General features: G+C 41.1%; 1 protein-coding gene across 2 annotated transcripts in view; it reads right to left on the bottom strand.

Annotated features, from left to right (window-relative positions):
• Positions 1–451: 451 nt before the first annotated feature.
• nectin3a (nectin cell adhesion molecule 3a) overlaps positions 452–13291 on the bottom strand; it is a 28976-nt gene continuing 16136 nt past the window's right edge. For both annotated transcript variants that reach the window (XM_041047176.1, XM_041047177.1), the window contains exons 3-6: positions 10653–10952; positions 8408–8525; positions 6906–7057; positions 452–4784 (exon numbers count right to left, since the gene is read on the bottom strand). In XM_041047176.1, the coding sequence (XP_040903110.1) occupies positions 4132–4784; positions 6906–7057; positions 8408–8525; positions 10653–10952 (1223 nt within the window). In that variant the 3' untranslated portion in view covers positions 452–4131. The remainder of the gene's footprint in view (positions 4785–6905; positions 7058–8407; positions 8526–10652; positions 10953–13291) is intronic.

Raw genomic sequence — 13291 nt, 5'->3', positions numbered from 1 at the left:
CTCAATAATCTCACCTCAGGGTCCGTCAATAGTTGTGCTGGTGCTTTCGACTGTGTCACCAGAACAGTTGGTGACTCAATTCTGTAATGCAGCAAGAGGAAATGTTTTTAAGAAAAAAACATGAGTAACAGCAAAGAGGAACATGAAGAGTCCAACGCTGACTGAAAGATAAAACAGTTTCTTCAATAACAAAGTAAAAATCTGACATTCCTCAGATAATTGTGGAATTGTGGGTATTTTCTGCAGGGGTTTTGTAGCATTCTATAAGCTGTGTTTGTACTTTTGTCATTTGCTGTAGCTACTCAGTAAGCTCTAATTGGAAATTAGAAAACCTGTGATGAACAAAGTATTTATTAACTTAAAAATACACTAATGCAATTAAAAGAACATAAAGTAAATAAAAGAAAAACTCTGAAAGCAGAATCCCAGGACTCATTTGAGTGCAATAATGGTGGTCTTTTATTGCAAACAAAGGAACAAAACACAATCTGCCGCACTTTCACCTCTGATTCCTGTGAGACGTCAATCATTCAAAGAACAACATACAAAATAATTGGTCAGAAACTCTCGAGAACAAATACAAAAACGCAGTGAAAACAGGATCGCCCTCTACGTTATCATGAGACGAGCTCCACGGACGCTCGTAAGATAAACTAATACTCTGTGAAAATTACAGACCTCATACAAAAAATAAGATTTTTTTTTTCAATAATAATAAAAAAAACAGCCAGCATATTTACAGGACGATAATATTTTCTATGAATCTGGCTTGCCTCAATTCCCAGTGAAACTATACTTATTACAATTTTCTCAGTAACCAACTTGTTACATGTGTCCTTTCAAAGTGTATAAGGCATGACAATCAACCTTTTGTCTATTCTGATATTTTGAACAGTAAATCTTAAATATCAAGACGGAAGACATTAAAGGACCAGTCAGCCCTCCTCTTTATTGATATTTATATCCTTTCTATAAATCCTTTCAGTAATTGTCATTTTTTTTAAAGTTTCTGTGCATTGCTCAGCCCTTCTAAGGCACCAACTATTCAGTAGGGGAGTCCAGAACAAACTGTACATGAACATATGAATCAAACTGAGAGAACAGGTAATCCTACGCTAACCTATTATACCATTATGTACATGTATATAAACATTACTGATGAGAAATAATGAGCATAGTTGGCAGCAAATAACTTAATTTACATGCAACCAGTTGACCAAAACTGATCCAAAAGGATACAAAAAACATTCATCACTTCAGCTCATTTTGCTTTTGTCAAACAGTCTTTAGAGATGAGGCAGAAACTTATGAAAAGATCAAAGACAGCAGTTTGTGTGGATCAACTTTACAGAATAAGAAACAAGCGGCCAGATAGGAATCAGCCGTTTAAAAAATGCGTGCATGCAGACATGGATGTGCTATTTACCGTATCGCCGAGTTCGAGCACTTCGGTTGCCAAGTGCAACGAGGAAAAAAAAAAAAAAAAGAAAGAAGAAAAAGTTAATTAAAAAGCTGATGGTTTGAGGTGAGGACTGCTCTTTGAATGTGGGCAGCAGTGGCAGATGTGTGGTGGCCGGGTGTGCGCGTGCGACGATGAGAGTGAGAGCGAGCTAAAGAGATTAAAGCAGTTTATTCTCAGACATCTAAACCTTCGACCAAAGCCCTGGCATGGGAAACCTAGGGTGGAGAAGGGTTAAAAAAAAAAAAAAGAAAAAAGAAAAAAAAAAAAACGAACGAGAAAATGTGCACCCACAATCTATAAAACCCCAATAAGAAAGAGGGAGACCTCAAAATATACCCAACCCCGCTGTCCTGATCTCACTGTGATACACATATATGGTTCCTTCTTCTAACAAACACCCTGATTGACTAAACGGGGATCTTTCCAAAAAGGGTATGTTTTCCCTTTCATGTGAGGCTTTGCAGAGGCCACTTTGATCCATGTATCATTCCTGAGGAAACAAAAAAAAAAGCAGCACTAAGTGGAAAAGTCTAAGGTCAAATCAACCAGTGAGAGATGAGATCATTGATGATGTCAACTCCTTTGTTTCATCTTAATGTCAATGGGTTTGTTGTTTGTAGGAAAAGAAAAAAATATATATAAATCCCTTGGGGAGCCATTACAGAGACAGCTCTAACCTAGATGGTTCTTAAACCAGTTTTTTTCACTTGTGGATTAAGTTTCTAGTTTCCATGATCGCTGCATATCCTCAGAGGAGCTGCTGAGGAGCCAAACCCCAACATTATAGCCTGTTCTGTGATCAGCAGTGATGTCAGACGCTCGCAATGTCTCCAAGGTATTTGAATAATCAGACTTTTAACACATGCAAACTGAAGGATCAGTTTATCTTTGCTCAGTGTCTGTTTTCTTCCCCAATGAGTGTTTTGCTTATTTACCATCATGAATCATGACTGAGGAGTGTCGACCAGGAGCAGTGAAACTGTTGGTGGTTTATGGAGCCACATAATGTCAGATGATGACAGCTGTTATAGTCACATCTGGTATTTATAACACATTGCTTTGATCCCATGTTTAAATAAAAAACTATAATGACCAATTGGTGTTAGTCTCGCAGACAGAAACCAGAGGATAAGGAGGAGGGAAAATGGCAAAGACAGCGATGAAGCCTGTTATCATGGCTAAGTGGAGAAGGCCAAGGCCCGGTTGGCTTCCTTTGATGTTTGCTGACAAACGTAATAAAAGTTGTGCTATTTCACTGCAAGAAAGTGACTGCATTAAGACATTTCAATACTGATAATAGTGTATTTGATAAAAGTGGTAAATTCATAGGATTTTCAGTAATCAATACAAATTTGATACTGTTTATGGTTGACACTTTTTCCGTAGTAGCCATTTCATGTGTTTACATTCAGTAATTATCTCTATATAGTAGTTTTTGTAGGCGGTGGTAGAGTTCGCCGTTCCTGCACTGGATTCAGCTCAGCTACCTAAGCACAAGGGATTCACAGAAAAAATGATGCATGCTCTTATTGTGAAACAGCCACAGGAAACTCATCAAACTCAGTAAGCAACTCATCAAAAGTGTGTCTACACAATGAGACAACAATAATTATTGGCATTTTTTTTCACCGGCAGACGATTTTTAATTTTTGGAAGGAAGTAACAAATCAAGAAGGAGCAGGTGACAGGCTGCACACCTCCAACTCCTTAGTGAGGTAACTGAACTTAACTTTGTCCTGCTGTCGTGTGGAAAACTACCTGTGCCTTGTGCAGCATGCAATCAGGTCACGGCTGCATTTACTTCTCAAGGAGTTATTTATCAAAACAACATGAGCTTGTCTGGTTAAGCTGAACTGAAGCTCTGAGTAAAATTTCTTCCACAGGGAGTCACCTCTTTCTCTGTCAGGTGACAGGTTGCCATTTTGTGAATAATTCACAGAAGATACTCAAAGTTTGCAAAAGCTACAGAATAACTTCTCTAAAGTTTTTACAAGGGGCAGTGTTTTTTTTTGGAACCGTATTGCTGTAGCATCAGTCAACTCTCTTTTCCCTCAGTACAATGTCTGTGTAATTCTCCCTTTTAACCATGTGACTTTCCCTTTGACGCGATGATACATTTTGTTTTTAAAAAAAATCATGCAATACAATTTGCTTTAAATACTGGTTGCAGCCATGTTAAACATATCACCTGTATGAAAATGCTGTAAGCAATCTGGGGCCACTTTCAAAATACCACAGAAGTTGTGAGGTTTTATGGGAGCAGATCTAACTTCATTAACGAGGGTCCGAACACCTGACCGGTCACCTGTTTTAAAGACAGGTGCAAACACGAAACAAGCAGAATACAAAACCTCATTCATATCATGAAAAGTCATTGTATGCCAAAGCCTCTTAAGCCTACACAGATAATATCACTGAGGCCATCCAGCGTATTTGTAGCTCCTTGAAATGCTACAAAAGTGTAGTACAATCCACAAACACGTCCTTAAGGTTAAGTGGTTACAATCAAGGCAGAGCAGTACTGTTCAAAGAGCTCACTGTGAAACTGAGCTGAGAAACTGTATTCATCCTTTAACTGAAATGACGCAACCTTTAATGATATTTATATCTGTCACTTGTTAAATTATTCTCAGTCAGTCATTTGTCTGTTTTTTCTTTCACTCTTTTCCTCAAACATACCACTCCCTGCGTGAGATCACAGATCCGTCCATGTGGGACACATAGTCGCTGTCTGTGCCATTGTCATAGCAGTCCTCTGGGAGGTAGGGGGATCCGTTGTTCACTATGGGGCTGTGCACGGGAGGCCCACAGGGGTGCATGTTTTGGGTGTTGTAGTGATCAGGGTAGTAATTTCCCTCCTTGAGGCCCCTGTGGGCGTCCCCCCTGTCGGCCCAGTCGTCCCTATCCTTGCGTTCGGGCGTGTAGTCGGGGTAAATGATGTCTCCCCCCAGTTTGGGTTTTAGGTCCTGGCTGCCTTTGCTCGTCTTGTCCCCGTAGACCTCCTGCAGCTCATGTGGCTGCAGCACGTCAAGCTGAGACTCCTTCTGCATGTCAGAGGGTCCCAGGTACTGTTTGGTGTAGTAGTCGCCCCTGAAGGTTCTCCGCTGGCGCATAAAGCACACCCCACCCAGGATCAGCAAGAGGATCAGGAAGAGAACTCCACCCACCGCCCCGCCAACTATAGTACCCAGGCTGCTGTCAGCTAAGGGAGCCAAAGTTGGGGATGTGAACAGGGATTTCGGCTGGTCCACAGTGCCAGTTCCAGAGGTGTCATGGTGAAGGGATGCAGTGGTGCTGGGGGCTGCAGTGGTGGGGGGAGGATCTACAGAGTGAACATGTGATGAAAAGATTTAAATCAGAGAGGAAAGACGAGAGGAGTAAGACTGCACTTTATGTTCTGTAACGACTGACAAAGCAAGTGTAAATGGTTTTTAGATTAATTTATAACACTGTGCAGTGTCAGGGCAGAGACATGGCTCTCCTGAGAGGAGAGGAAAGAATCTGTTGAAAGCTGTGCTGTAGAGAAAAAAGGGGGAAATGAGAGGATCAGAAAGAGGTTACGTGCTGAATGTCATTGTGTGTGTGAGCATGAGAGAGAGAGAGAGAGACAGAGAGGCATAGGAGGACAGAGGACATGCACTCATGAGCATCCGAGTGAGTGTGATTCCCCGCCCTCCCTTCTTTCTTTCTAAACCCTGCTGTGGGGAAGTCATGTGAGAAGATGAAACACTGTGTGATCGATGTGAGGTTCCTGCATCTGATTTGTCCTCCGGTGGCCGGCGTTTGTGATAGCAGCCAGAGACGGAGAGAGAAAAGAGCTCAAGGTCAGGACAAGTGTCTCCATTCTGACCTCCCGCCTCTGGGGCTAAGAGCTGCCTGATACCACTAGTCGATCTCTGCACAGGCACATCAAAGGCCTGACTACAAAGCAGTATGACTCGCATTAATAGAGGTCTGCATCTCCAGGAGGTTTTCAGGTACTAGTTATCAAAACCAGAATCCCTGTAGAGCTATAATGATTTCCACAATTTGTGTAACTGAGTAAGAATCTAATTACCTGCAATTATGCACTGTGTGTGAGCTTGAAGGATCAGGGGCAAAAAGCATGAGAGAGGATAATGGAGATAGATCAAGGTCAGTGAACTGATATACTGGTAATCGTCTCCTTCATCAGTCACCATAAATCCCACCCTGCAGCAGGGCATTTTAAACTCATGTAGCCTATGAGCATCTGCAACCACGTAGCTGATCATCTGAAAGACGCAAAGCCAAAAACCACAAGGCTGCAGAGACAACTGGGAATGTGAAACAGCTACACCAAGCAGCCATGGAGGGGGGGAGGGAACATAACTGAGCTCAACCTGGCTATCTCCACGGGGGAGGGAGGCGAGAGGCCGTGTGCCCAAGTCTTAATATTTGACAAGAGAAGCAAGATAATTGCTCAGTGCAGTGCAGTCCATCCTAGACAGGATGTCAGCTGTGCTTTCGTTTGGAGCAGGACTCCAAACCGGGCCTGTACACAGATGGAGCCTGACAGCATTTTTTGGGGCTTCTCCAGCTCTTTCCTCTCGACAGTGAGAAACCAAAAGCACTGTGTGTGTTAGCGGAGTACGTGTCCAAAAGCAGCAGTTGCTTTGTTTGGAAAATGATTAAAAGGAGCAGAGGAGAAATGAAAATAAAAAGAGATGCAGAGTTCTCAGGATCCACGCCCTGACTTTACAGTAATGAACTGTAAGTAGTAAACCATGGACAGAGAGGAGGCAGACGGGAGTAGTTTAGTATGCTGCGACTTTTCTGACAAGGATTTATGTTAATGAATCAACAGCATTTCATAAAGCCAAATGCAGGGAAACCCCTTTCGATGATTTAGGGAAGTCCCTTTTCTTGCTGTTAGTTTTAATCTATGAAGTGTTGAATTAAACTAAATCACTTGATCGCATTTCACAAAGAAGTGCTTTAAGAGTACAATACACCACTGAATAACATATTTCATGGGGTACATGCGCATTCATCTGTGTACTACAAATCTGTGAACACAGTTCATCGTGTCCCGCTGTGAAACCTGACCTTAAATAAAACAAAGAAAAAGGCTACGTGGGTGCATAGTTTGCCGAATCAGCAGGGGTAAACACCCTCTACCTTATCTGAGAAATCTAATGTTGCCAAAACCACAACAGTGGAAATGTTTGGTACCAATACTCTTTATCTGCACTTTGTGGTCCTCTGTTGCCAGGAATGTGTGAAAGTAGATCTGGGCAGGGACATGTATATGGAGGCTTAGCTCTGCTAGAAGTGTTGAACTGAGCGCTGATCAGACTGAGAGGGTAATCTTACATCAGAAGGGCAAGACGAATGTCAAAAGGCATGGATTTCTCCGTTATTAAAGGTAATTAATTTAAGTGAGCAGACAGTTAGAAAAAAAAAATCTAACTTCAAAACATACCTTGTACCCAGAGGTTTACATTCTGACTGCGGAGACCTATGTCATTCATCACTTCACAGCGATATACTCCAGAGTCATTGCGCTCCAACGGGCGAGTGAAAGCAAAGGTATTGTTTGAGATCTCAACACCCTCTGGCATCAATCCATCCAACCTGTGCAATGATGAAACATTAAACATATTTCACTGTACATAAACATGTATGGGCTTAAACTTTATACACTGTTATTACTGTATGTTTAAGAGACATCACTTTCAAACTATAATTGAAAAACCTATCCATGACTGGCCATGACATCACTGCTGTGTTGGTTCAGTTTGGCCTGCTGCAACAATTATACGATCACATGACTGCGATAATTTGAGCTGAGAGTACTTCCATCAGTCGAGGGGAAAGATTTCTACATGAACAAAAGGCTGAACAAAAAAAAGAAGGAAAAAAAGAAAATAAAGAGCTTGGCTGTCTAGACTTCACTGGTACTGTCAGCCCAAATGAGACCATATTTCTTGTTTTCAAAGCAAGATGATGACAAAGAGCTGCCAATAGACCAGTGTTGCTCTGATGCATGAACCGTTTGGAATCTTTTATTTATAGCAGGCAGTCTTCCCGATGGGTGCAGCAGTGCATCTGACAGCTCCAGTGTCCAGGCTCCAAACTTATGCTGGAAGTAATTTAGAGACAGGAGCTTCTGCACTGTTTAATTTGTTTACAGTTAAAACCTATTATCAGCTGATCTGTCATGTAGAATTTGCCATAACATTAGCTGCTTGGTTACAAACATGTCTCTTCTGCCTGTTTGCTGCTTGACTGTTGATCAACAAAACAAATATCCCAAAAATTAAAACTCATCAGCATTAATTTAAGCAACTTTCTTTCATTTTGTTTTGTCAAAATTTGTTGTTGCGGCCAACAAAAGGCTAAAAACTGCTGGTAAATTTTACCTGTTTAACTAAAACAGCTGTCTGACCCAGTCTGGCCTACATACTATAACATACTATAACATCTGGACTGATTACATCTGTTATCCTCCTTTTCTGTGTGCATGCCAGAATTGGTCAAGATGTGGAAGTAGCATCTGACAATCATGCTGTATATGCGCACCACACTCAGGCCGTGGAACTGGGCGTATACTGGGCCATAAGAAAAAAAGTATGAGGCCCAAGAATGGGCCGGAATTATTTTGCTTTCTTACAATTAAAGCAACAATAAACAAATTGGAGTGTAAAAATATGAGAAAAAGAAAATGAGTTATTTTGATTTTGGAATTAAAAAAGTGACTTTCTGTTTCCAGTGACTAGTAAGGGTTTTCTGCTTCACTTCCATACAGTGAGGTGGTTTTTTCAGAGCCAGCACTGAGTCACCATTAGAATAACTGTATTTTAAGGGAGTACTGCAATAGCCCCAGCATTTATCCATAGAGGTTGATGCTTACTCTCACCAGAGAACGAATGTATGTTTTTATATTTAGCTTTTCACGAGAAGGCATATTTTGGGGATACTGACCTGATCCATGTGAAGTGACGGGCAGGTGGGTTAGCTTTGGCACTACAGGTGAACTTCACATTCTCTTGACCCACATACCAGTTTTTGGTAAGTCCAATTACTGAAACCACTGGCGCAACTGTAAAACAGAATAAGAAAAAAGATTATGATGTTAAAAATTAGCGTTAATTACAATGAACAGAATTTTTATAATATATTTTATCCTTCAGGCTGTGGTATTTTTTTTAACATCCTACACACTAAGGTTGGTCTTGATTGCTTAAAATAGTGAGGGCCATGCAGACCAAAATGTATTTTATTTTTTTCAAAAGGTAAAAGAGTACGAGTTAATAATCAGTCATTGTGATCCCAGCAGCCTGATGACAAACGAGCTTTCCCAGAAGGAACAAAGCATGCATTATAAGCACAGTAGCGAGCAGTGACAAAAACAAAGGCTGTGCAGGACTGTAGCAGGGTACAGGACCTGCTGCTGAACACGAGCCAAGAGAACGAACAAATGACCCTGGGCTAGTGGAAAGTTAGAAAATGACAGACTCACTCAGACAGCAGATGTACTGCAGCTCATAACAAACTCTACTGCCTACCATGACAAAGAAAAAAAACAAAAAAAACAAAGGAAGGCAGGAGGATGCCTAAATGAAGCCCAGCTCATGCCACTGTAATAAAACATGGCAAACACTGACTTGGATATCCAATTGTTCATTTTGATTTCCCTGGAGGACAAATGAGGAACTCATTACAGCACACAGGAAGATGTCTCGGCTCACTGTGTCCACTGACCCTTTTCACGCAGTTCAACGTTGAAATTGTGCTTCTTTTGCACTTAAAATCCCTTGCCTCTGCATTTGACATGATTTATTGAGGTGGAAAGCCTCTTTCTTCCTGTATTAACCTTGGTTTTTCTGCGTCTTCGTCCTCTGCCCACAGCAGCCTCCTGCTACTTGCGTTCCTGCTGAGGCCTGATCAATATTTCATAAAATACCTTCATTAGCCTGCACTCACACAGTCCAAACACAGAGTAACCCTTGGTACTGCTCGCCAAGGCACTAAGCATCAATGATTATAACATTAAGATGACTCTTAAATGGCTCCTTTATGGGCAAAGAAGGAAAGGTAGTGAGCAGGCTATTCATAAATCACGCTATCAGCATGGGTTAATATCATTAAGATATACTGTACCTCTACAACTGGGTTACACAATTAGAGGTATAACAGTAATAATAATTGTTTTGTTATACATTGTGATCATGATTATTAACCATAGTTGTTTCACAAACAAGTTTATTTTGTTTTATTTTTGACTAACAGTGTACATTCGAAATGAGATTAAAATGTAATTCAATGTCAGTCACAAAATCTCAATGCACTGTACAACTCACAATTTACTGATAAACCCTTCTACTTAACCTAATTCAAAGCATTCAATTTCAAAGTAATTTAGTGCAGGGGCTAAAAGTTGAAGTTATACCACAAAACCATTCAGACAAAAATGTGATTTGATTTTTGTCTCTCTGTGGTAAGTAGTTTTTGAAGGGTTTGTTGCCATTTTTCTATCAACAAACACCATGAAATGACCAAAACCAACACTGCCTTTGTCTGATTCTCAATACTTTCCGGCTTTCCAAGCATATTTGTGGCTTTCAGCTCCAAGCCCCATTCATTCCTACTGAAGACTTAATTTTTAAAAATCGTCATGAATATATATGTTCATTGTTTTGGTTGACCTTTTCAAAAAAGATTTAATGTGCTTGTGAGTGTTTACAGCAGTAAGCTGGCGTATGCTACAGAATCCATTTTCAAAGTAACAAAGGAATATGTTAACCAGTGTAATTGTGTTTTGTTTTTGTACAATCAACACAAAAACCTTCTTGTCCAGAATCTCCCAAAAAAAAAAAAAACTAACTGTAATTTCATTAAGTGGTTGTTTCCATTTTATTACACTGGTAAAAGTATTTTTGAGCAAAACACTTTGTTCTATACCTGAAAAACAGCTAATTTGGGCTTGAAATGTACTTTAAAGACTTCACAGAGCTTCACTTGTTTTTGGTGGAGGTCTATGGCCCAGAGGAGCAAATTACATCAGGCTTTGGATACACAGTCAACACTCAGGAGAAGTAGTGTGACCAATTCATTGATCATGAGATTTGCTGGCAATAGGAAATACTTGAATATAACCAGATTTGTCATGTAAAATGTATGACAAGACAGCACAGGAATTAAGGAGGTCATATTATTCACCACTTACACTGAATATTGAGTTTGTATGGTATGCGGAACTCTGTTTGCAGGGCTGGGTGGCGCACCACACAGGTGAGCGTCTTCCCCTGGGCGTAGCTCTGCGGCTGCCACATGTATTGCACATGTATGGTGGTGGTGCTGTTGGGCTCATCATGACTTTGCTTCTCACTTCGCCCATATAGCTCCGTCTCCCAGAAAACCTCAGCAGGGGGACGGCCACGCTCTGCTATGCAGGTGGCCACCAGCGACTCGTTCCCGCCATCCAGAAGAGCTGTGGGGCCGGCTGACACATACACCTTTGGCTCCACTGTGAAGAGGAGAGTAAAGCGGACAAGGAGGGGAGGAAATGACAGAAAGGAAAAAAGATTACAAAATGAATATTGATCTTTTCGTGTGTGTGTATATGAATAAATAATGTCCATCATATGCTATATGAACAGAGGGAAGTGGCTTCAGTATACTCAGCTGCTAAAGAGCACAGATTGACTTCTTCCATTTCACATATTTGCATTAAAAAATGATGAACCACGCTATTCAATCATGTGAAGACAGCCGTCTTTATTGTTGTGTGTCACACATATTAATACACAATAGTAGCATGTAATTCATAATTTGAAAAAAAACAAAAAAAACACTAGTACCTGAAGTATGCATATGACCCATAATATTTCAGAATACGAGGCTACTGACAGTCAACACTGTAGTGTGTTTATATTTGACAGTGTAGTACTGGAAGATGAGGAGCTAACTTAATGTGTTCTCGGTGCTTTAGGGCTGGGGTAATGTTACACCAGCTTCCTGAGAATAACTAGAGGTTTAGACGTAACAAGGATTTTCGCAGAGAAGCAAAACAGATCCATGCAAGAGAGATGTGACCAGAATAACGCAATCCTCTACCTATTGTACAACAGTTTGTCTTGTGCCGCACTGGCCTAAAATAAACATATGGGGCCCTGCTTAATAATCGCAAAGTGTCAGAAATGACACTAGAGAAAGTTCAGCAAGACAAAGGAGGACAAAGGACTAAGTCCAAACACAAAAGAAAGTCTGTGGAGGGAGGGGGAGGACAAAACGGAGAGGTAGTGAAGTAAACTGGCTACACGGGTTAAAGAAGGCTACACTTTCATACACCATCACTATTACCAGTTAGATTAGTTTCTTCTTCTTTGTCCCGCAGTGCACCGCCTCCTCCATCTCTGTCCCTGTTAAAAGAGCCTCAACAGCTGTTCTGCTTACTGCAATGGTGACAGTTTTAAAGGCGGCACGTGGGGGCACACACCAGCCTAATCCATAAGACAAGGCCATCACCTTTAAGACATCTGCCACCCTCCTCCACCCCGGCCGTGCAGGAGGTCCGACAACAAATTCAAATAACTCCTGACAGCCCCCTTTTTCCAAAAATAACCTGGCGTCTCCTGTACCCAGTGCAGGGGCGGGGTTGCTGTTCTCAGTCATCCACCTCACATTCTTCACTCACTTCTCCCTGCCCCTCCTCAAAGGCCTCTGACTATAAACAGTAGTTGCTCTATGTTCGGAGGCAGGCTGAAGCTTCAGAATAACTAAATCAGAAAGACGTGTTAATTTGGACTTGCTGTCAGGAAGGGAGGGGAATGCTTTGGATGAGTGCAAATGCTTGGGGAGAAAACGATTTCCCTTCAGCAAACTGGCTGCATGGGCCGTTTCTCGCCCACGTTCCCACTGATCCACATATGCACACTGAACACTGACGTCAGAGCGGGAACCCCAATAAATAAGGATTTTAACTGGATGTTCAATGGTTATGCATCACGTCTGGACATTTTTACAGTAAGATTTAGCATCAAAAACCTATAAAACTGGCATTTTTACTATTAAAGCCAGTTAGCTTGGTATCATGATCTACAGCGGGTCTGAAATCAGCAGCTATCACTTTTGTTTTAAATTCTGCATCCTGTCATCCATAGAGAAAATCAAGCGAAAGTGAAGCCACACCTGGCAAGCAGATAAGGTCAATGAAATTATCTGCAAGAACGCTGCTGGTTGCAGCTGGCTTCATTGGCTGGTAGTTCTGAGAACAAGAGAAGACATGGGGTGTACTGAATAGCAGCATGCAAATTATAGCTTTATGACGCATACTACATAGACACTGGAGGAAGTCCAGTATTAGATTAGTATTAGTATCCAGTATAGACTGAAAGGAGAAATGAAACACTTTTCACAAGAGAGAAACTATGACACTCTTCAGATTTTTTACTCCTATCAGTAAGCAACTTTAACCGTCTCTCTGTGGGGTTGATCTCTCAGTTTTAAAACTCAGCAAAAAAAGAGGTGCATTACTGGCCACATGAATGAACAGACAACTTTAGAACAAAAAAAAAGAATGTGAATTATATTTCGCAGATAAAATTCAAATACTATGGAGCTACTCTGGAGCTTGTGTAGTTGAAGAATTATGACATCTTGCCAGCTTAATGTGAGTGAATGTCGTGTTTTTAAGAAAGTCGATTGTTGTCCAGTAGATTTCCCACTGACCCGTCAGCAGTTTAAAACAAAGGGTCATTCCAATTCATTGAATATATTTTCCTTCTCTTGTTCCTTCTTACTGCTTACTGGTGGGGACTTTTGGCTCATGTACTGCAACACAGTTCCGCTGAACTGGTCCTGAAA

Source organism: Toxotes jaculatrix, chromosome 9, assembly GCF_017976425.1.
Source record: "Toxotes jaculatrix isolate fToxJac2 chromosome 9, fToxJac2.pri, whole genome shotgun sequence".
Lineage (NCBI taxonomy): Eukaryota > Metazoa > Chordata > Actinopteri > Toxotidae > Toxotes > Toxotes jaculatrix.
Note: the sequence above shows the minus strand (reverse complement) of the source record. Positions and strands in the feature narration are given on the sequence as shown.